Genomic DNA, 22813 nt, shown 5'->3' on the forward strand with positions numbered 1-22813 from the left:
CTCAATGGTTTTCAAGATTGCTGCTACCCAACACCAAGTGACCAAAAGAATCGTCGTCAAGTGAGTTCGAAAGCCAACTTGATTCGTTCTCGACTCCATTCCGTCGCTGGGCGACAAGTGGCGTTGGCAGGGAGGTTCAGTGACAAGGTTTTCTCCCCATTCTTCATGGTTCTCATATGTCTGATCGGTGATTGACCACTGGTCGAACGGGAGGCGTGAAAATTCAAGGATAAATGCATGTATCCACATACATGTATATAGAACATCCTAATACACGTATCTGTGAAATCAAGACAACCGATCGGTAAATAGGACGTTACAGTATACCAAGGTGGAACGGGTCATTATATGCATCACTATTTTATGATTCTCCTATTTCCCATCCCTCGATACTCATAGACAAAGCATGTAAATCTATCAAATAAGTATTCAATTCCGAAGAAGGAGCATCATCTTGATCCGCTTTACACTGTAAGTTTAGCATGGTATTGTAATCGTCGAATGAGAAGAGCGGTTTAGACGTTTTCAGTTCTTCGAGCATTTCCTATGAAACACGAAAATCCACATGGTCAGCTCAGGCGATATGGTGTTTCTATATATATATTCGCATGAATTAAACGCACCTTTGGTCCTTTATCATACAATTCCCAAAAATCCAGTGCTTTACCCAGTTGACCCTCTTTAGCCGCTGGTGCTATACCTCTGAGAGTCTGCTGTAAAGCCAATATATTTCTCTTGATCTTCCTAACACCGGCCGGATTGACCATCTTGATATTCTTCGAAGAAGAGATGAATACTTGATCTACCAATTGACCTAATCCTCTGAAGATGAAGCTAATCCACCAATAGCAATAAAAAATCAGCTTGAGTTTTCTTCCTTCACCTGTCATATCATTCCGTAGCGATAAGAGGAAGAAAGGCCAGAAGAGGAGAAAAACGAATGTGAAAGTCAAAAGAGTATTTACGACTTACCTATGATCATCACCCAATATAGTCCTTTCCGCAATCTCCTCAATCTCCATCAACGAGCCGTTCAAATCCAACACATCCGGATCGGGTTCCAAAGCTTCACTTTCCAATCTGAAATCTCCTTTGCGCGTCGATGCTCCAAGATTACATATGACTCGACATCGGATTTCCAATCTGATAGTATTCAAGACCATCTCGGCTAGTTGCTCGTACGTTTGGATGATAGCTTCGTATCGTCTATTCATGATGTACAATCAGCTCTGTTGATTCTTCGTAGATCAGCTCAAGTGGAAACTAGTACTTACTGGGCCATTGCTCTGGTCAGAGGTAATCTGGGTGTATCACCATTTGCCAAAGGAACCGGAGCAGGTGCAGAACCAGACATGAAATCCGACGCAGGCTGTTCGTTGTCAGGTGAGAGTGGTTCTTCCGCTACACTCTGCAGATCGAGAAGAGAATCGATGAACCATCGCTATCCAAGGTCATCAGATCAGCTGTGCACTTTCAGCATTTGTCATCTGATCACTCACCAAGCTCTGCGAGAGATTACCTAGAGCTTCCAATTTCCTCATCGAATTGATCAGATTCTTCTCCACCAACCCCTGATCACCTAGAAGATCCAATTCAAGCTTGATTTCCTTTTGCTCCACACTCGTTAATCCAGCTCGATCGCTCTCCTAGATAGATAGTCGCCGTCAGCTGAGACCTTCATTGTGCGTGACTGTAGAAGGAAAGCTTACAGGCACAGCTCGCAATTCAGTCAGAATTTTGATCATATCCTCTCTCTGTGCCCATATCGCAGGAAGAGCCAACGGCGCTGAAGGGTTTTCTATGGTAGCTGGTAACGAAGCGAGTTCTGCAATTGTAAATTCAATGTATCAGGTTGCGTGCTGGTCATCATATGTCCCGACTGACCTTTGAACCTCGAGCTGCATTGCTGGTAGTATTGCACTATCACTCCGACGATCAATCTACTGTAGTTCTCTCGATGGAACGGTGTCGTCTGAAGCATCATACATAGACTGTGTATGAGAGCCATAACTCTCACACTCGACTGCATTCACGGAACAATATGAGCTGTTTGACCTTCCGACATGGATGAGCTAACTCACCTTCAATGGAGGGATAACAACATCCTGTTTGATCGACCTATCTACCTGATAAGCATCATATCCCGATACAGCCTGTTGGAAAGATGCCGTGACTCGTTCGTCTAATTGAGGCAGGAACACTTTGACCACGAAATCCTCCAATACTGTTGAAAATGCCCCTGTGGCGTCTTCGAAACCTGGGGGAACGATGAACGTAGCTCGCTGAATGAGTGAGATGGTAGGTTGGAATAAGGTAGTAACGTTGAAGGCATTTGGCGGTATGAGAGTTCGATGTTTCCCGGCAGATGAATATCGATCGTCCGCATCGGTGAGCACAGTCAGTGTACTTTCCCCAGCGACCTGCATAGAGACCAGTCCTGGTACCGATACTCTTAATGCCTGTTGCAATTGATCATCGATCGGTTTGATCTCGTTTTGAACAGCCCGGGAATCGGTATCGGCGAACTTGAACATTTGCTATATCACAGAGACGAGTGAGCGATCGAACTTCTGACAGGAGACGAAAAACCTCACCTTCTGTCGATCTCTACCCCATTTGCCATCCCTCAACACCTCGTTGATGGTAGGTATAGGATGCCTGTCCAAAGTCGATCCTTGACTTTCATCTGTCAGATATGTCCGTAGTAGTGTTCGTACCTATATAGCAAACCTATATCGTCAATTTCACCAAGCACAGGGTCACCGCAGGGCCTTCAGCTGCACATACCTCATTCTGTACAGGTCTCCAGACCTCCAATACCGGGATCGTCAATGAAGTAGAAGCATTTGACAACGACGAATCTTTGAAATCTCTCCTCTATTCAATGAACACACGATTAGCTGTATTCTTCAACCGGGAGCAATTTCATCATACTGACCGAAGATATCCACCTCGCCACTTCATAGATGACTCGATGACCTTCCAATACAGCTGCCAATTTGGAGTACAATGTCCAGAACAGATCTCGTAAGATAGCAGCGTGCTGCGGCGGACCTGTCACACCCAAGGACATCTCGATTCGGTGTGTCTCGCCAGGTGAGAAGAGTGATCTCCTCTTCAAGCTCGAGTCGGGTCTAGAGGTGGTAAGAGAGTCTGGTGAAGGACCAAGCAAGGAAGAAGGTCGTAGGGAAGAATCCACTTCTTCCCGTCGAGCTTCTGACCTATGATAAGCAATGGAAGTCCAAGTGTCAGCTACGCCTCGACTCAGACAAGAAAGAGAGGAGTCGCTTACCTTTCCTCCACTTCGTCAAGAGTAGTCTCAACCAAAGCATGTGTCTCTCCTGGGACTCTCTGAGCAATCATATCCAGAGCTGAACCTAATTTACCCATAGCTGCTAACGCTTCCAGCAAAGTCTCCATGTAAGCGTACGAATCCGCTTCTGGATTACTTGAATCGCTCCCTCCGTGGGAAGGTCCAAGGAGTGATGAAAGCGAGCCGTGTGATCCCGCTTGACCAATAGTATTCGAGCCTGATCTCTGATGTGGGATAGGAGGTACATCTGGAGCTGAATTCAGGTCCGAGTCCATGTAATCCAGCAAAGGGTCATGACTTGGTTTAGCAGCGAGGTGATTGAGATATCTGGAAAATCTGGATGAAGGGCCTGGTCCGGCAAGAGGGACCACATCGCCGTTAATTGTAGGAGAAGTAGCGAGAGTGAGATCGCTAGAAGGGGGCAGTGGTGGAAGATCGTCATTCTGAGGTTCGATTATCGGTACTACACATATCATATGAGCTTCCGACTTCCGATACCCCATTAATGGGAACACATTCAGCTTACAGCTTTGTTGGCCGGGCACATAAGACTTCCATCTGGAATCACTATAGAATGTCTTCAGATAGATATGATTATGAAGTTCCTCAACGAGAATCTCGGTGAGTGTCTGAGGGATTTGCAGATCAGCTGCAATCGCTGAGGCAATATTAGGTTGACATACCGTTTCCTGAGATACAAAGTATGCTCTGAGATCTGATAAAGCTCCTATTTCTGCCAATTCAGGCTTATTGATGGTCTTTAAAGATCTGACCAGTATCAAGGCAGCTTGCAGGAACCGTTTGTCTCCGATGAGCGATTCGAGCTGATCCGGTATCTGTTTCAAATGATCACTATCCACACAGAGTCAGCTCCTGATGGTGATTGTATGAGATACAGTGATAATGTGAGGAGTAAATCACTGACATTGTATCCAGGATCTTCAACATATCCCTAACCATCCTCTCCCTCGCTCTTATACCTGACAATTCAGATTTACCTTTACCTACGAACCCATCTCTGGCTTCTCTCAGCGCTTCTTTCGACTTCTTCACTTGATCTTGGGCTTTACTAAGCGTAGCTATGAAATTGGCATGTTGAGGTAAGGATGCAGCGAAAGATTGGAAATGAGCCTGTACGGCAGCTTGCAATGCAGATGATAGAGATTCGTGTAATCGTAAGAAGGAAGATAGATTGGGGTGTGAAGGTAAAGATGATGAGGTTTGTTGATGTTGCTGGGATGACAAGAGCGACAGAGCTAACGTCGAAGGTGAGAAATCCGATTCCAGGACGAAAGGCCAATCTTTCCTTATCTTCTTTAATACTTGATCTAGATCACTTTCACCCAATCCCACTTCCCATTGATCCTCCTCTCTCGTCCTGGCTTTATCCCTTGCTTCGCGCCTATTGGGTCTTCTTGCCGAGGGAGGTTGAGAAGGTTCGTCTACACTCCGTTGTTTACTCGCGTTCATGAATGCCCCAACTACGTTACGCAATTTATCTGTTCCTGGTCCACCTTGAAACGGTTGAGAAGCTTGTTGAGCAGCTGCCGAAGTCTGAGCTCTTAGATCAGCGCGTTGTGATCTGTCAGCCGCGAATGGATCAGAGAATGAAGTGGTGTTTTGTTGATTGGCGACATGGGGTGAAATTGGTGAGATCGGTGAAGCAGCCATGTCGTATCCTCCATTTGATCCTGCCGATGGTCTACGTGTATCCAGACGGCCAGTCTGAATAGGTCGCAAGTCATGTCGCCTAGAAGGTATTGGTGCAGGTGCAGGTGCAGGTGCAGATGTAGGTGCTTGAGAGTAAGAGGGATTGGGAATGGACGGTGGTTGAGGTGCTTCTCTCATTCTTGATCTAGCAGGTCTAGCTGGACTGGCAGGTGGTCCACCCCCACTACCGGCCGAAGGGGCAGGTCTACTTGGTCCACCATTCTGTCTATGCTGTGGTGGACCTAGATGACCGTGGCCATCAGGAGGAGAGAACGCTTGCTGTTGTTGAGGTTGAGATGGTTGCTGGGCCTGAGAGAATGAAGGGTATGGTCCGTTATCTGAGATATAGGCACCTCGAAGTTCGTTGGCGACGTATGGTTGCGGTGATGATATTTTGTATCGAGATGAAGGAGGCTGAGGGTTCCTGGACATGTCGATGGACGGTGAAAGACCACGCTTGACCGGAGTGAACACGTTGATACCGAGGTCGGTGGGCAGAGTAGGAATGATTGTCTGACTGTTGATGAGGGGGTTGAGAGTGAAGCTGCTTGCATACATTCATGGGCCGAGCGTCAGTTGAGATGGGCCGATACACGTGGCTGACGCGTGTGCAGGAGGATGATCATCTGATTGCGTCACAATCGAGTTACTCGTAAGTGTTACATGGGATGGGATGGGTGTCCGGTGAATAACGTTTCCCGGGTGGGACAACAAACAGAGCGAGAGCGTGTAAGAGGATAAAACTTGCCTTCACAAATCACATTTACTGACCCTCCACGACCATTCAGAAAGAGGGAGTACTAACACCAAGCAGAACAAGACAAACAAAGCAAGTACCCCTCACGAGTCTCATATAGCTGCTCACCACAGAAGAGTCTCATCACTTCTGATCGGTCCCTTCCTTTCTCCTTCTCTTTCTCGACGTCCACCTACCCAAGATGTCTGGTAATGATTCTACCAGCCAAGAGGCGGAGAGCAGCGTCGCACCGCCTACAAAGCACCAGTACACCTCACTCGCATCGTTACTCAGAAAATCTCCTAAACCAGATACCACATCTCAGGATGGACAGCAACTACCTGGTAGACGTACCGGTAATGCCGGTTGGGGTTTAACGGTGGAAGATATAAACAGGGAAAGAAGGGGTAGTAACGCCTCTAGATCAAGGTCACGAACGCGGATGAAGAAGAAAGATGACGATAAAGGTAATAAAGGTAGATTGAGTACTTGGAAAATGATGGCTTTGACCATTTCTATGGGGGGTAGTCAGATCGCTTGGACGGTGTGAGTAAAGCTATCTTCACCTACACACTCACACCCAAACAGATGAGAGAGATATCTGATCTTTGCCATCACGTTACTTTAGAGAACTAGGTTACGGAACACCCTATCTGCTCTCTTTGGGGCTTTCCGAACAACTCACCTCACTAGTATGGCTAGCAGGACCCATATCAGGTTTGATTGCTCAACCACTCATTGGAGCTATATCAGATTCGTCCAATTCGAAATACCGAAGAAGATACTGGATAGTCACTGCTACTATCTTGTTGGTACTCAGTGGACTAGGTCTCGCTTTTACCGAACCAGTAGCTAAAGCTATAGTAGACCTATTTGGAGGTGGTCAAGGTGATTGGGATCCGAAAAGTGTCAAGCTCGTAAGCTACCTTGCTCTATACTATTGCGGCAACAAGCTTACCCATTTTGACAACTCATCAGGTCAAAAACACTGCCATCACAATTGCTGTCTTCTCTTTCTACTGTCTTGACTTTGCTCTAAATGCGTAAGTCAGCTTTATGCAGCTGCTTACAGATCTGAAGCTGATCTCTTCCTGCTGATTTAGCTTACAAGCATCACTACGGAATCTGGTGCTTGATGTTACACCTGGTGAACAGCTAGCTTCGGCAAATGCATGGCATGGGAGGTTCAATCATGTTGGTAATATAGTTGGATTCACTATGGGTAAGTTGGCAAAGATTGTCATCGTGGGATGTGTCACTTATAATGATATTGCCCTTGTAGGCTTCTTGAATCTCGCCAACGTGCCCATTATCAGGCTAGTGGGAGGTGGTCAGTTCCGAAAAGGTAAGTTCTTTAAGATACTTTCTCGTGAAAGCATTATTGACAAAACAATTCCTGCAACAGTATGCATCGTCGCCCTCATTCTACTTACCATCACCGTATGGATCACCTGCTGGACAACCGAAGAGACTGAGAAAGAAAGTATCTTTGGGGAAAGAAGATCGTGAGTGTAATATTCAGCTGGCTTACCGACAAGATCACCAGTCAAGACGAAAGCTGATTATAAACATAGACGGATTCGAGATGTTATTGGTACGATATACGAAGCGATTTTACATCTTCCTAAACCCGTGAGAAGAGTTTGTATCGTGAGTCAGCTTTTTTGGGAGGGTGTGTCCATCACGATAAGCTGATCACATCCACCACGACTAGGTACAAATTGCGGCTTTCATGGGATGGTTCCCTTATCTCTTCTACTCCACCACCTATGTCGCTGAAGTCATGACACATGAGATCGGCCATGAACCAGATGTTGACACCGCTACCAGAGCGGGCAGTTTGGCTCTGTTGATATACTCTTTCGGTGAGTAATATGACCTTCAAGTATTCTTTTAGCGCGTTTTGTGGTCTGATGTCAAATGCCGCCTAGTTGCCATCATCGCTGGTACACTCCTTCCTTATCTCGCTGCACGAGACAGACGGTTATTGAAACCAGTATCAGACAAAATAAGAGATGGGGAATTACAAGCCGATGATTCGGAAGACGAAGATGATATCGAGATGGAACGGATCAGGGAAATGGTCAGAGAATGGAAAGCCGATGCTGCAAGACAAGGTAGACCACTGAAGCTTCCTACTAGTGAGTTCATCAGGAGGTTTATTCATTTTCACAAGAGATTCATAAATTTATGTCATGCCTGTATTTACTAGTGCCTTTCATGCTTCGTAACATTTGGACAGCGGGACTGCTCTTATTTGGTATTCTTATGGGATCGACATTCTTCATTAAGAAAGTTTGGCAAGCTACTGTTATGATTGCGTTGGTCGGAATTTGCTGGGCTATCGCTTGTTGGGTGTAAGTGCATCACACCATGAATAATCGCAGAGCTCAACTAACGCCACTTTACCATCAGACCTTTTGCGTAAGTTGTAAACCACTGCCGCTTATGCTTGAGTCAACTTTGTTTCTCACTGATCTGATCTCTTAACGTGATCGATGTACAGCATCATCATGGAGGTGAGTAAATCAAAAAAAATCCATCTGTCGCCACTAACATTGTCTGTGCGCAGTTCCTCAAAGAAATGTCCGATTCCCCTCCTCCCCCCGCATCGCGATCTGGCCGAAGTGCCGTCCCAGCTTCTGCCGGTCCTGCACCAGGTTATCGACCCATACATTCTCGAGCAGCATCAACACCCGTTGGACCATGGAGATCTGTACCTACTTCACCATCAAGACGAGAGAGAGATCCAGATGAACGGACACCTCTGACAAGAAGTTATTCCACTGCGGACATTGAGAACGCAGGTGAAAGTATGGAATATACCGGTTCAGGTCCCGTTGCAGGAGGAACCATAATGGGAATACATAATTTGGCTATTGTCTTTCCTCAATTTATCGTATGTCCCTCTTCCCTCTCAGATTGACGTTCCGGACTAGAGGCGAAGACGACTGCATTGAGGCTGATTGATGGTGTGTAGATCGCTGTGGTCGCTTCGGTGATATTCAAATTGGCAGATCAAGAACCCGATATCATACCTTCTTCTGGTGGTGGTGCCGAAGGTGGAGGAGGTAAGAACGGTGTTGCTTGGGTATTGAGATTTGGTGGATTGATGGCTTTGGTAAGTTCAGACTTGCACTTTACACGATGTGTTGAATGTATAGCTTGATCTGACTTGGATAATGGGGATTCTTACAGGTCGGAGCACTTATCAGTCGTAAAGTACCACCAACAAAGACTGAAAAAGCTATGAGAAGGAGATTGGCAGAGATGAGAGAAGAGAGTGCGGAGTAGACAGATACCATGTATCGTGGGGAACAGTAAGTCTTTTGTGGGGTATAGTCGTATAGAAGGAGAGGAGAGCGGAATAGACACGACTAGGAAATGACAGGATCAAAAGGGATAGATATGAAAGGTGGTGTCACTTGCTTATCTAGGTGAATTGATGAGGGTCGTAAGACGAGGATGGATTGGCGATGGCGGATAGTCATTATTTGTAACATGAAATTAAACCATACCGCTTATTTGTCATAACGATTCTTCATTCTCTTGTCATGCTCAATAAACAATGTCATTGATGAATTCAATAGTATCTGTATTCAGATTCGCTAGGGAATGAGCAGCGTCTGTCATCCTCTCCTTGTCTGCCTTGTCCAAGGAATTGATTCCTTCTTGAACAATTCATCTTCTTGTTGTTCCGGCTCTGATCTCACAAAAGCTCGTGATTGCAGATGAAATCAGCGTCAGAATAGAAAGGAGAAGCCCAAGGCAAGCGCCACCTGGAGGTTTAATCGTAAGTTTAGGTATGCCACGTTGAATGATCCCATAAAATATACAGTATCATTATCATTCAGGGTTCAACCACAGTACTCTGTGATTTGTTTGTATCTGTTTGTTGACAACCCCACGCGCTTGACTTTCTTCATGTCCACTTGACTGAAGTTTCGATTTTACTTCTGATCGTCATTTACTATCTCACAACCTTTCACTATATCACCACACAGCATTTTGGAAAGAGACCCAGCGAAAGAGGGAAGTAAAAAGTAGAAAGAAAGATGGCTCAGAGACAGGGAAGAAGGTCATTGGGTCTAGCTCCTCTACCTGGACTACCTTGTAAAGGAGATGCAGGTCTGACGGAAGCTCAGAAGTTCGAAGATTGTCAGTTTTTTCTTCCCCTCTCGTAGATACAAGCTTAGCTGATCAGATGTTGTGACTCGGACAGTTCGTCGAAGACATAGTAAACAAAACAAAGATATAATCTTAGATAACGTTTCTCGAAAATCAATGATTAAAGGATTACAAGATGATATCGCAGCTCTCCACACCGAATTGCTAGAAGTCAGGCAGGCCAATTTGATCTTACAAGCCAAGATGAAGAAAGCTCAAAGAGATGCGAATCAGAGTCTATTAGGTGGTAATGCATCGCAGATATACGAAGCTCTGAATACGCTCGTCTCGGCGTTTCCAGCATTGAAACAATTGAGAGATCACATCTCAACCACAACTTCCATCCAGGAAAATGAAGGTGATGGACATGGTATGAGAAAGGGAAATAGGAGTCTAGGGAATGATTGGGTGGTGGAAAATACGTATGCTACTCGACCCGCAGAGGTTGCTAGACAGAATCATGGATTGTGGTCGTTAGTGGAAGCTAGTGAGAATGGAAGTGAGAGTGAGAGGGAGCAGCAGGATACTAGGAAATCGAAAGTGAAACAGAAAGCGTTAGTAGTCCAATCAAACTCCCATTCTCTCATCGTCCACCAGTGTGAAAGTTCATCATCGCCCTTGAAGTTGTGTAAAACTGATGCAAAACATTTGCGATTTGCCAACAGTCGTCATACGGGTGTAGGATCGATAGCCACCTCACGTTCACCTCGACGGTCCACTCAAAGTCCCATAGTGACATATGTCGAAATCAACTCTCCATCACCCTCATCGTCTAGAAACTCCGTATCGCCTAGTCCCAGAAAGGCCAAGCAGCATATTGTCGGAGAGAAGAAACAGCGTAGGAGACGAGAAAGCGGATTAATCACCATCCCACCGAAATCACCTTCACCGTCGCTGTCACCCAATATACTTGTGCATGAAGACGTGGGAGAAGCATCGGAATGGGAAGAAGGTAAAGCGATGGAGCTATCGCTCTCTGATACCAACCTTACCGAAGATATCCCAATGCCTCAAGATATACTCAATTCGGCTCCAAGCGCAACTGGTTCTGGGTCTGGCTCGACGGAGGTAGAGTTGATGGATACTATAAGGGAAGTGAGCAGTTCAGATAGTGAGTTGACCTGAATTTGTATCCGTTTATTTATTGAAGAGGATTTGACAATAAACTGACTATACCATGATGAAAGCAGGCGGTTCAGGTTCCTCCTCGTCTCGTCAAGAACCTTCGACTGGCTTACCTTTATCTTCAAAAGAGTTGGGTAACGTACAAGAAGAAGGAGGTATAGGGAGAGGAAGAAGATCCAGATCTGGTGTGAACTATAAAGAACCAAGTTTGAGCAAGTGAGTTCCAACCTATTTTAGGATGTTCGGCTCTCTTGTCAGTTACAGCACTCCTTCTGATGATGATGGCTGATGAGTGCATGGATCTCATGAATAGGAAAATGCGTAAACCAGATGGAATATCCACCGAAGAAGTCTTGTTATCCACCAACAAACCGCCATCACGTAAATCACTCATACCGAATCCAAATCCTACATTTCCTCCTTCTCTCACTTCGTCTCTTTCACCCCGTACACCACGGAGAAAACCTTCTTCTTCGTCATCGGCATCGATGTCGGAATCTCCTTTATCACCTATACCGGCATCTTATGAAGATATTCCCATTATTGACTCTAGAAATACGTTGAGCCTGGCTAAACAAAACGGCATGAGAAGGAAATCTGCATTACCTAATCCCGCTAATCAGAAAGTACCCATAGAAGGAGAAATTGGAGATGAAGAGAATGATGTGGATGATTTGGTTGATCCGCAACATGGGTCCGAGTTGGGATTGGGATATCAAGATGATTTGGATAAGGTTCAACTCCGAACCGAGAAATTGATACTGAGCAGTCCATCTAAACTCAAAGCATCGTCAAAATCAACGAAGAAGAACGCTCAAAAAGATATACCGCCTCCAAATCTACCGAACTCAGCAGACGATAATCTACCATTACCGAAACGAACTTCCTCGTTATCGAGTACGAGTAGATCAACATCTTTCAGACCTACTTCTGCAACTATCGCTTCCAAGACCTCTTCCGGATTAGGTCTAGGTAGACCTATCATGCCTTCTTCCACTACTGGCTCAAATATCGCAGGACACCGAAATATCACACCTATGCCTACGTCCCATGCTAGACTTCCAGTAAATTCGAGTAGTAGGAAGACGGAACAGGAGATTCAAGTTTTGGCTGAAGGTGATAATGTTAACATCCCTACCACCACCACAACAACAACGACCGGGAAGGTTTCAGGAGGGGAAACGTTGAGTAAGAGAGGTACGATGTCAACCACGAGAAGAAGGATTAGCGCAGCTGTATAATTTAATTTCTTCAGTCTTATGATTTTGGGCAGATTTTGGGATATCACTGGGTTTCTTTTCCTGCTTCTTTCTGGTTTATCTTTGACTTCGAAAGGCATATACTTGCATCTGATCTCTTCGTCGTATTTGTCATTCAGTCGATTATCATAGATCAATATTGATATGGTATGAAAATCTTATAATCATCATGCTATCATGAAAGAAAGTTTCTCCGACCCTGTTGAGACTCAGTATGCAGATACATCGTATCGTATCGTTGACGAAAAAGGAAATACAAAAGTATAGACAGATGAAAAAGATGTATAATGAATATAGCACAACATGGTCGATTACCCCATCCCTCTTCGCCAGTTCCCCTCATGATCTTCTGTGAATGGAACCTAACGACGTCCAGTCTCATCCAGGATGGTCTTGTTGAACTCTTCCAATGGGATCAAATCTTTCTCAGAGAGAAGTTGGAACTGATTATCACAAGTGCATTTGCAGATGAGCATATCATTCGCCTAATCGCATTTCATATCTAAATGTGTCACTCACCTCATCAACAAATAATAAGAAATGTCTATAATTCGTATTCAGATGAGCTTTCCATAAAAATCATATCAGTGAAGTCCTCTCTCAAAAATAGATGATTCAATCCGCTCCTCATGGGTCCTACATCTATCAAGCATTGAGACTCACCTTCGATACCCAAAGCGCAAACCTGATCGAAGTGACTATGATAGATATGGGCATACACCCTGAACAACCTCCTCAAGATGGTTTTGGCAGTATTCATAAAAGTAGGTGGGAATCGTTTACCGATCTGTTGAGGGAAATGTTTCTCATCGTCCAAAATCGATTGAGTCCATGTCATCAATGCTTCTACATAGGCAGGTGCAGAAAGGTGCGTAGGTTTTTTGCTATAATTAATAATCCCGTCAGGAGCGGTAATCAGCTTTGGTGACGCTTAAAGTTGTTTCACAGGGGGGGAAGCTGATGAAAATACAGTGTACCCACTAATTTTCCCCATCTTCCCAGAAATACTCGTACCTATGAAGACCTGATCAGCTGTAACTGCTCATGCGTCGAATAAATATCAGCTGATGGTAGGTATACTCACTTCGGACCAGCATTCATGATTGGACACTATATGTACATAAAAATTAGCTGACTAATCTCATACTCCTTCGGAAGTGAGGCTGGGCCGTCAGCTCACCTCGGTAGGTGTACAAAATTCAGATATGGTACCATACAACATATTCACATGATTGAAGAAATCGACCACTGAATCAAGTGAAATGATTTTCAGTAAGGTAATATTAGCTGATTCGACCATTTACAGTGGGTCTTTGGTGCCAGATAATGATACACTTACCGTGCACAGCTATCCATTCTTGTAGATCTTCACCTTCTGGTAATTGAACTGCTGTTCTCAAATTACCTGATCCCTAAGTAGTTCAAGCAATTATTCATTAACTTAGCTCTTTGATTCCCGCTCATTTAGGACATGGTCCAACAAGATATGAAACCAGTCACATTCTTCACTCCTTATAAGAGAGGAAGGAAGGAAGGAAGGGAAGAAGGGAAGAAGTTGAAACCACCCACCAAAGTCTGTTGAGCATATTGCTTCAATTGCCACTGCTTCGTTCCCTCGGGTACTTTCTTTGGTTTGAAAGCTGTTCATGGCAATAATCAGCTCCGCCTCGAACACTCCCTTCATCTATGCTATCAAGTGTATGCTAGATGAAAGGGGGGGGGGGGCAAAAAAGAGGAGCTGATTTTGTAAGAGATGAATCCACTCACTTCTGGATTGATTACCTTTCCTGAAAGATGAAAAGTGTCAGCTGTCTTCGCTTTATTGGGAGATTTCGACGTGACTCACAGGTTGAATAGAGTAGACATTGTTCTCTGAAGCTTGTGTAATCTGGTGATGATTTGGCTGGGATAGATCAGAAGAGGAAGAAGAAGGAGGAGGACGGGTGGTTCGTTGTAGATATCAGTATTCTTGTTGATGGTGGTTCAACCTGGTTTTGATTTCATCATCCATCTGAAACTGAAACTGAAATTCACAACTGTTACGCGACGCGACACACACCACACAACGCTCGAGCCTACCCCGTTTAAATTACCACTCTGAGTAATTGTGAATGGATGACTGGATCAATCCAATCAATCATCAATCATGCTTCCTTCTACCTCCACCTCTGATGTCCATGTCCATCTCCACGACTGAACGATGGATGACACGTTGAGAGATCAACAACCATCACTTGTTCTTTCTCTTCCCTCTATCTTCTTGACGGGTATGTCATAGCACAATGGGCACTTCAGCCTACGTCGCAATCGCCTTCTTACCCCTCATAATCCTCCTCGCGCCGTACTACATCGAGCCATACCAACTATGGGACCCCATAGCCCTCAACGATAAAGTGGAAGGGCAGAGACAGACCAAATGGTGTAATATGGGATGGTGGGAGGTGAGTAGGGAATGATAGCTTTCAACTCCTCCTCGTAGAAGTAGCTATCTTTTACAATACTGCCCTCACTGAATCAATATATTTCACAACATCGCAGGACACCAACTCTTTCCCTTTGGCTGCTAGTGCCCTCGCTCAGAAATTGATAGATTTCGCTGTAGAGGGTGGGTATGCAGGTGGAGGCAATGTCCTAGGTAGGTCTCCGGCAGTTGCTCCCCTTGCTTGCTGACCACCTACTGATAATGTACTTTACAGATATAGGACACGGTGCAGGTGAATCGTTATGTAAGAAATCCTTTATTCAGCTAGTTTTCACTGAAAGCTCCTCCAGCTGATTATACCCCTATCGAAGTATTACATCTCAATTCATCGGCTCCACCCAGCCACCTCCACGGCTTGACATCCCTTTCATCCGACACCAGATATGCTCAAAGCCTCTTAGACCGATACACTCCTGAAAAAGCTATATCAACCAATATCGAGCTATACACCGCCTCAGCTCAATTTAACCCTACAAAAGACCTCAACCATCCTCTGAATGGTATGAAGGGGTTTATGGGCGAAAAGAAACGAGATCTAGCTTATTCTGATGATGATGATCTACTCGATGAGACGGACCTCGACCTAATTCAAGCCCAAAGTCAAGGTCAATTGACATTAAGTGATGAAGCACCTCCGCCATACGATCTGATTTATATATTAGATTCGATATATCATTATCCACCTTCCCTTATACCCTTCCTTCAAACGCTCAAACCTGTCTTGAGGAAAGATAAAGGTATAGTGGTTTATACAGATATACTTCCTCCTCCAAAGGGGCTGTCGAGGTGGAAGTCTTGGTTTGTATCTTACATCTTATCCGTCCCACTACCCAATCTTGCTGATCGTCCTGCGAGCTTGGAGGAGTATAAAGGGTTGTTGGAGAAAGAAGGATGGAAAGATGTGGCAATCAAAGATTGGAGCAAGGGAGTCTGGGAAGGATTCTCAAAGAATCTCGTAGGTAGAGGTGGAAGATGGGAGAAAGTGGGAAGGGCGGTCGAAAGAGTTGAAAAGCAAGGTTGGAGATTTGTAGCTGTCAGAGCGAAGAAGGTACGATAAACAATGTCACGTCGTACAGATTTTGGTAAAATAGGCAGATGTAAGTCGTAGAATTGAATATCGAAATAATGCATATATACAAAGTACAAATAACATACTATGCGATGGCGCCAATTAGCTATGAAGACATCATCAATTGATGGATGATTCGGTATGATGAAATGATGAAATGATGATAATATGACAACGTTGAGAGCTCTCGCTCTGAAATCTCTTCTCGGTATTGTTTGAGAACCCTCGTGCTTTACTCCACCTCGATAGCATTATCTCTCCCACGTCCCTTCCCTTCATCCTGTTCTTTCCTCTTCCTATCCCTCTCTATAATCTCTTTTCTCAACCTCTCAAATTCACTTTTCTTGTCTTTCGCATACTTCTGCAATCCATCTTTACTTCCTAATTGGTTGATCATCTCATCTTTCCCCCTCTCCTTATCCCTCTTTTTGGAATTCTCCATATCTGACAATTTCGCTCTTAACGCTGATAGGGAGGATGGATGTGAGGTATCGAGATTCGAGTTGAAGAGGATTATCCATTCTTGTACTCTACTTATCAATGTCGCTTTATCTCCCGTTGCAGGTAAGGAATAATCCTGTCAGGAATAGGGCGTCAGCTGATTCTCGAAGGCTATTGGACATCTCCTGTGTGTAGTTCAACTACTCACAGAGAGGATTGATCGTAATTCTGCCGGTGTAGCTAATGCATAATTCGGTTTAATTATTCGTTTCATTTCGACTCTGTTGCAAAATATCAGCTAATTCTCTTTGGTCTTGCTCTCTTTGGTCTTGCTCGCTTAGCTGTTTCGTCGCAGAATGACAACGTACTCTTTATCTTTGTTCTTTCCTCCTGGAGCTTGACCCGAGAAGACCTTCTTCCAATCTGCTTTTTGATTCCCTTTTCTAGCACCATTACCATTGATTTTCCCTTTCGGTGGCGGGCATCCCTTTTCGATATGTAGTGGTATCGAGGATATTGGTAAAGTAGCTTGGCATATTGGACAAGGGGCTTCATCTATGTGATTCAGCTCATTCATCAGCTTCAATATTCACAAATGACCTGGAATAAACAAGCTGATCATTGTAGAGGTGCAAGGAGATCAATGCACCATTCTCAGTCAACTCCTGCACATCATCTTCCTCTTCTTCTCCCTCCCCATTCTGCCTTTCTTCAGCATCGCTATCATTGGATCTTCGTGATTTAGTTGGACTCTGTGATCGACTTCCACTCGCTTCTCTACTCGAATTCGGCTTGAGACGCTTCGTACCGGACAAAGATGAAGGTTTCGAATTCGGTTCTTGAGCTGGACGTTTCTTCGATGTTTGAGCTTGTGGTGGTGGCTTTGCCAAGTCGTAGATCGTTGGTCTATTTCAAATATTCATCAGACGTTATCTTGCTCAGACGAGGATATACGAGTAGCTGACCTTGATTCTTCCCATGCGTCCGTTATCTCCTCCAAAGCTCTATTTCTCCTTATCTGACCTTCTGAAGCGGGTTCATTACATGATGGACATTTCTTCATCACGTCCAGAGACGACCTTATGCACTGTAAGTGATATATTAGTCGACTATCAGATCTGCTACTCTGAGAGGTTCTCTCTCAAGATTCAGCAGATGAGCACTCACTGAGGAACAGAATGAATGTCCACATCCTATCGATACAGGAGCTTGAAATGGTTCTTTACAGATTTGACAAATTACCGAACGATCTAGTCTACGTAGCTGAGGATAGTTCGATGGAAATGGAGGGGGTTCGTCCATTGACGAGAGGAGAGGATGGGATGACATGTCCATCTTGACGATGGTGGATCGTTGATCTAATGGTCAAGAGGAGGAAGGAAGAGAAGGAAGATGAATTATCAATCTGATCGATTAATGTGTTCTCGTAATGTTTTTCGTTTTCTGTTTTCACTCATAAATACACTCATACGCGTCAGTCAAAAACAAATGTACACCTCTAACTAGAACACGTGTCTTCACTTTCCCACGGTATCGCTTCAGGCATACGTCGGTTAATTTAGATACCAAAGTGGAGGATGTTTACTTGAAATTTCAGTGAGTTGTTCTTCCTCTTCTTTCTATCGCAGGATACCAAGTATACTCGCAGTATACAAGGGGGAAAGAGAGACGGGAAGATATGGGTAAGCCGCTGAACCATTCTTTCGCCGAAGAAATGTAAGAAGCTTATGATCCTCGACATCCGAATAGCTGGCACTATATCCCTCTTCGCGGCTTTATTCTTCTTCATCCTCTATGTGGTCGTTTGGTCGTTATGCCTGCTCGGATGGAGAACAGCGTGAGTGGCTTTTTACACAGCGTAGGAATAATACTGATATAATTCTTTCAGCCGCATACGATATGCTCATCCTACTCTGCCTTCTCGAATATCCTCGCTCTCTCCTTCTTCCGCTCCTGGAGCAACGATCATCCGACCATTATGTGGGTTGGACCAAAACCTGTATAATACCTTGGAGAGCTGTATGAAGCTTGATTATCCCAAATTCGAAGTGATATTTGCACTTCAGGACGAAAATGATGAAGCGTTACCTGTAGTCAGGATGATCATGGAGAAGTATCCCGAAGTCAATGCTAGGATCATTATAGGTGAGTAAGCTATTGTATTCCCACATATAGCAGAGTCAGCTTATACATCACTTTCTACCGAATAGACAGTACCAAAATTGGAGTCAATCCCAAAGTCAACAACCTTCTTCGTCCCTTCCAAGAAGCAAGCTACGATCTCTTATGGGTGATAGATTCGACCATATCGGTCACGCCAGGTACACTGGGTAGAGCAGTCGAAGCGTTCTTATCCAATCGTACGCCCTATTCAGCACCAGATGATCCTGAGTCCTCACCACTCATGTCTATCGCAGATGACGTGAGAAAACCACCCATGGCAGGTGAGGTAGGATTAGTGCATCAAGTCCCCATCGCACTATGTTATCAGAAGACATGGGGAAGTCTGATCGAACAAGCTTATCTGAACACCACGCATGCCAAGATGTACCTTGCTATTGTTAGTAGATCGTCAGCTACACCTTGATGGAAATTACCGGAACGAGCTGACTTACCACTCCGACTCATAGAACGCTGTAGCAGTCGATTCATGCGTCGTTGGAAAATCCAATTTATACTCCCGAAGTTCGATATCTCAACTTACCACACCTTCACCCTCTCTTCGTCAACTACCAAATCCTCCTACAGGTCTAGCAGGATACAGCTCTTTTTTGGCTGAGGATAATATGATAGCTCTCGGTCTATGGCATCAACTTAACCTTAAACACGCTATGACCTCCGACGTTGCATTGGACTTCCTTGGTGCCTTGTCAGTGAAAGACTACATAGATAGGAGAGTAAGGTGGTTAAGGGTTAGGAAGAAGATGACACCGATAATTGCAACATTGTTAGAACCATTTACGGAATCGCTAGTAGCTGGATTATACGGTTCATGGGCTATACAACGATTACTCGGTGCCAATATACCTGCTTTATTCCTTGTACACTTATTTACATGGTTGATGGTGGATTTGTCGACTAGGCGATCTTTAGAGACTAATATCAGATCTTTGAAACCACCTTCCTCACAGGGTGTGTTTTTGTTAGCGTGGTTGGCGAGAGAGTGTTTGGCATTGCCTATCTGGTTGTTGGCTATGACTAGTGATGTGGTGGTGTGGAGAGGAAGGAAGTACAAAATCGTTTCGTCAGGTGAGAAAATCAGTTACATCAATTTGTCCAAATCATTAACTGATGAAATATTTACATATTTATGACGATGTTTATAGGTGAGGCTATACGGTTGGATGAGGATCGATAGATTAGGTTGAGGATTGAACCATATTTCGGGGGATACCGCATGCATGAAGTATGATTCCTTCTGCGCATAGCGTGAAAGAGTCTTACGAGGCAAAACAATATCAGAATTTCTTTAAAGAAGGTTCACAAGACTTGTGCCAGGATAAGTCAACCTTAATTCACTGAAATATTACTGGACGGCAAGCAGAGTACGTACACCAGATGATGGAAGCTTTTGCCGAACGGTATGATCATGCCTCTCAACTCTGACGATAACTCACATACATGACATATATAAGGATGAGTCTTCTTTTACGATTTACTTTTTCTACTTCATCTTCCTTTCCTGCTTGTTCAACCACATAAAAACACTTCAATACAACATAACAACCAAACAATAACAATTAACAAGATGTTACGTCTTCTCAAATCACCTCAAGTCTTGAGATCCAGCTTCTCCAAGACTCCTATCCAAAGAGTCTCCAGACGAGTAAGTTACCTCTCTTCAATGGAGTCCCATGATTCAAAGATGAATGGTCATACTGATCTGTTGAGCAGGCTCATCATACTTCTGGTTCTGGTGCTCCTAAACCATCACCCACCTCCAGCAATTCCAGCCCAAGTTCCGATCACATGGGCTTCTTGTTCGTAGGCTTAACTGGGGGCTTGGTCATTAACTGGCTCATGAATCGTCATTCCGATGAGGTAATTCGATGCGATAAGGAGAAATTGGCAGAAAAGGACTGGAGACGAGACGTTTTGTGTGAACTGAAAGCCCTCAATGAGAAGAAGAATATTGGTGGTGTGAGTGGAATTTTAGGTGAAGGTCATCAACAAAGGTTTCATCTCAAATAGGACATGTGAATGCGAATTTTGTACATTAAATAAATGATAGGAGATGTATTTGATACTGCTCTTGATTCTGATCAGTCTATATGCTATTCCTATATGTGAATGAGTTATTCTCGGTGTATACAGCTCAGACCACAGTACGATGCTCTCCTTAAATTCGTTCGTACGGGAGCATTGCCATTTCAATGCCTACATCTTCCTCTCTATGAGTGGCGGGAATTCTGAACTTATACCACGGAGTCATTGCTGCTGACCATTGTGAGCGACAAAAGAAGTACCTAAGCCCTTTCCTCTAAATAAGGTTGGTATCACTTAAGGTTGACAAGAAGCCGATGGTCATATTAATCGTCATTGCTATTGCATCCCCGGTTGCCAGATTGACGATAAAATCCCATGAGTTTTCTAGCTTCTCCATCTTCTCTTCGTTCACTTCCCAAGCTCGATAAGATACCAACAATAATCACTCAACTGTTATACATCAGAGAACATATACCAATCATCCAAACATGTTCAAAATCACCAGACATTCACCTATTTTCCGCTCTATGCTCGGCCGAACCAGCCCAGTCATCGCAAAGACAGTGAGTTGCTCGAATCTCCTCTTGAACTCATAACTCACCCGTACTTCTGGATGTTTAGCTGGCTTACACGCGAGCATATTGGATGGCCCCTACAAAGGTTCCAAGACTCCATTACCTGTGTACGCACTTGGAAGCCTTCTGCTACGGTGGGATCGTTATGGGTTTATACCAGGTGAAGTTGAGACTGGATGACATTCTGGAACAAACGAGTCAGGTGAAGGAGAAGCCGGTGAGGTCACCGCGGAGTTAAATGATCTACAGTTGGGAGTGAAAGATGTTTCAGAAAAAGTGAATACCGTAGATCGGGAAATGGCAAGGATGATTGTAGAATAATGGAGAGGTTTTAGAGGATGTTGATGCCTTGGGCTAGAGTCAAAACTAAGGGCGACGAGGCGTTTGATAAACACTGGATAGCAAAGAGAAGACGAAGACGATGAATGACCAGAGTTGAACGTATGCCTGTATCAGATGTGCAGTTGATTGAGTGCAAGTTTATTTATGGATTATTCAACTATGATGATACATGTAACGGCAATGAAAATGATATTAATCCTACTGATTCTGCCCTTCTATCGTGTGACCTTGCTTCTGTCATCAATTCCTGATACCGTCTAACAAATATATGACCTTCTTACCATCGTCTCCCTTCCATCATCAATACTATCTTCACCACTTAAGTCGCCATCTGTCCGCCCATTCCAGTCACACCAACAACATCCCTAATCTTCGCTGCCTCTCCCGCACTCAATTTCCCTTTCATCGAAACCAAGAACGTCTCCCACGCCGCATCCGCCTCATCTTCAAGTGGGAATTCGCTCACACACAAGGCATGGATCTTCTGCCAGAATTGAGGGTCGGCGATAGTCTGATGGAAAGATGCTGAGGACACTTGAGGTTGGGGACCGAGGGGTGGAGCGGCCGAATCAATATTGGTAAGAGGCATTGAAGTTCCCGGTTCGATCCCGTCGATCGAAGTTGTGATGGTCAATGCGGGAGGAGCGGGTGAAGTAGAAGAGGGAGCAGTGAAAGTAGCTTCATCAGAAGTCAGTTCCTTCGTGGTAGCCACTTTGACCATTAGATGCAAGATCGCTCCATCTTTTATATCGTATTCTTTAAGTAATTTGGTATCGGTCAAAGCTTTTCCTTTGAGTAATAGCCTCTGACTATCTGCCGAAGGCGCTGAAGCGGCTGATTTGGCGATTTGTGATTTTAGGTCGGTGACTGTATCGGTAAGATTCGCGGTGATAGGTAATGTAAGAGAGGGTTTAAGACATTTTATAGTGATGGTTACGGTATCTGTCGACAAGATATGTAAGCACATAATCCTTCGGTCTGGGATGAGTCTGGATAGGCTTACCTTGAGCAGGAGTGTCAACGTCCATACCCTCCACCGATGGTGGTTCAGCAACTTCTACACCTACCACGGCTACTTTCCTAGGTCTATCTTGGAGAGGAGTAGAGAAATCCGCAGGATATTCTACCTTGTGAGAGGAGAGTCCTTCGGTATATCGCTTGATGAATGCTCGCTCTTCGTTGAGCTTGTCGCCGTGAAGTGCTGCGTCTGTCATTGTGTTTGATTGTGAGATGTCTGTTTGAGGGAATGAAGATGCTTGGGATGGGTTTGAATGCTTTACTCGTATCCTTGTAGGATGTCATTTTGACGTGTTGCAGCAGCTGGGGTGGTCAGTGCGGAGCCCAATTGAAGTGGCAAACACGTGGAAAGCGATTGCAACCGTGGGAAA

The 22813-nt window shown here is 44.6% G+C and overlaps 9 protein-coding genes across 9 annotated transcripts; 5 read left to right on the forward strand and 4 right to left on the reverse strand.

Moving 5' to 3' along the window:
- Positions 1-361: 361 nt before the first annotated feature.
- I203_100894 (uncharacterized protein) lies at positions 362-5455 on the reverse strand (the record flags this gene model as incomplete). The annotated part of the gene is made up of 15 exons (XM_019145856.1): positions 362-544; positions 624-834; positions 973-1206; positions 1275-1441; positions 1500-1646; positions 1710-1825; positions 1885-2023; positions 2082-2537; positions 2595-2717; positions 2788-2877; positions 2939-3221; positions 3293-3776; positions 3840-3942; positions 3997-4165; positions 4239-5455. The coding sequence occupies 15 exons, from the start codon at positions 5453-5455 to the stop codon at positions 362-364; spliced, it is 4122 nt and encodes a 1373-aa protein (XP_019004415.1).
- Positions 5456-5961: 506 nt separating this feature from the next.
- I203_100895 (uncharacterized protein) lies at positions 5962-9053 on the forward strand (the record flags this gene model as incomplete). The annotated part of the gene is made up of 15 exons (XM_065516760.1): positions 5962-6305; positions 6388-6676; positions 6738-6802; positions 6863-6981; positions 7042-7104; positions 7165-7264; positions 7334-7409; positions 7474-7624; positions 7691-7900; positions 7972-8116; positions 8175-8183; positions 8266-8278; positions 8332-8658; positions 8740-8880; positions 8958-9053. 15 exons carry the CDS (start codon positions 5962-5964, stop codon positions 9051-9053), a joined length of 2148 nt encoding a protein of 715 aa, XP_065373578.1.
- Positions 9054-9814: 761 nt separating this feature from the next.
- On the forward strand, positions 9815-12292 carry I203_100896 (uncharacterized protein; the record flags this gene model as incomplete). The annotated part of the gene is made up of 5 exons (XM_065516761.1): positions 9815-9917; positions 9982-10480; positions 10592-11037; positions 11117-11267; positions 11365-12292. 5 exons carry the CDS (start codon positions 9815-9817, stop codon positions 12290-12292), a joined length of 2127 nt encoding a protein of 708 aa, XP_065373579.1.
- A 380-nt stretch (positions 12293-12672) lies between these two features.
- On the reverse strand, positions 12673-14176 carry I203_100897 (uncharacterized protein; the record flags this gene model as incomplete). Its single annotated transcript, XM_019145859.1, has 10 exons — positions 12673-12753; positions 12830-12876; positions 12974-13194; positions 13292-13324; positions 13395-13420; positions 13491-13558; positions 13650-13722; positions 13880-13950; positions 14078-14097; positions 14157-14176. The coding sequence occupies 10 exons, from the start codon at positions 14174-14176 to the stop codon at positions 12673-12675; spliced, it is 660 nt and encodes a 219-aa protein (XP_019004418.1).
- A 416-nt stretch (positions 14177-14592) lies between these two features.
- On the forward strand, positions 14593-15849 carry I203_100898 (uncharacterized protein; the record flags this gene model as incomplete). Its single annotated transcript, XM_065516762.1, has 4 exons — positions 14593-14751; positions 14849-14945; positions 15007-15036; positions 15104-15849. The coding sequence occupies 4 exons, from the start codon at positions 14593-14595 to the stop codon at positions 15847-15849; spliced, it is 1032 nt and encodes a 343-aa protein (XP_065373580.1).
- Positions 15850-16093: 244 nt separating this feature from the next.
- On the reverse strand, positions 16094-17637 carry I203_100899 (DNA repair protein rad18; the record flags this gene model as incomplete). Its single annotated transcript, XM_019145861.1, has 6 exons — positions 16094-16438; positions 16511-16583; positions 16671-16857; positions 16952-17208; positions 17268-17389; positions 17470-17637. The coding sequence occupies 6 exons, from the start codon at positions 17635-17637 to the stop codon at positions 16094-16096; spliced, it is 1152 nt and encodes a 383-aa protein (XP_019004420.1).
- Positions 17638-18029: 392 nt separating this feature from the next.
- On the forward strand, positions 18030-19616 carry I203_100900 (uncharacterized protein; the record flags this gene model as incomplete). The annotated part of the gene is made up of 5 exons (XM_065516763.1): positions 18030-18139; positions 18191-18447; positions 18513-18662; positions 18720-18862; positions 18933-19616. 5 exons carry the CDS (start codon positions 18030-18032, stop codon positions 19614-19616), a joined length of 1344 nt encoding a protein of 447 aa, XP_065373581.1.
- A 434-nt stretch (positions 19617-20050) lies between these two features.
- I203_100901 (uncharacterized protein) lies at positions 20051-20493 on the forward strand (the record flags this gene model as incomplete). The annotated part of the gene is made up of 2 exons (XM_019145863.1): positions 20051-20128; positions 20197-20493. 2 exons carry the CDS (start codon positions 20051-20053, stop codon positions 20491-20493), a joined length of 375 nt encoding a protein of 124 aa, XP_019004422.1.
- Positions 20494-21744: 1251 nt separating this feature from the next.
- On the reverse strand, positions 21745-22639 carry I203_100902 (uncharacterized protein; the record flags this gene model as incomplete). Its single annotated transcript, XM_019145864.1, has 2 exons — positions 21745-22367; positions 22429-22639. 2 exons carry the CDS (start codon positions 22637-22639, stop codon positions 21745-21747), a joined length of 834 nt encoding a protein of 277 aa, XP_019004423.1.
- Positions 22640-22813: the final 174 nt, after the last annotated feature.

Source organism: Kwoniella mangroviensis, assembly GCF_000507465.2.
Source record: "Kwoniella mangroviensis CBS 8507 chromosome 1 map unlocalized Ctg01, whole genome shotgun sequence".
NCBI lineage: Eukaryota > Fungi > Basidiomycota > Tremellomycetes > Tremellales > Cryptococcaceae > Kwoniella > Kwoniella mangrovensis.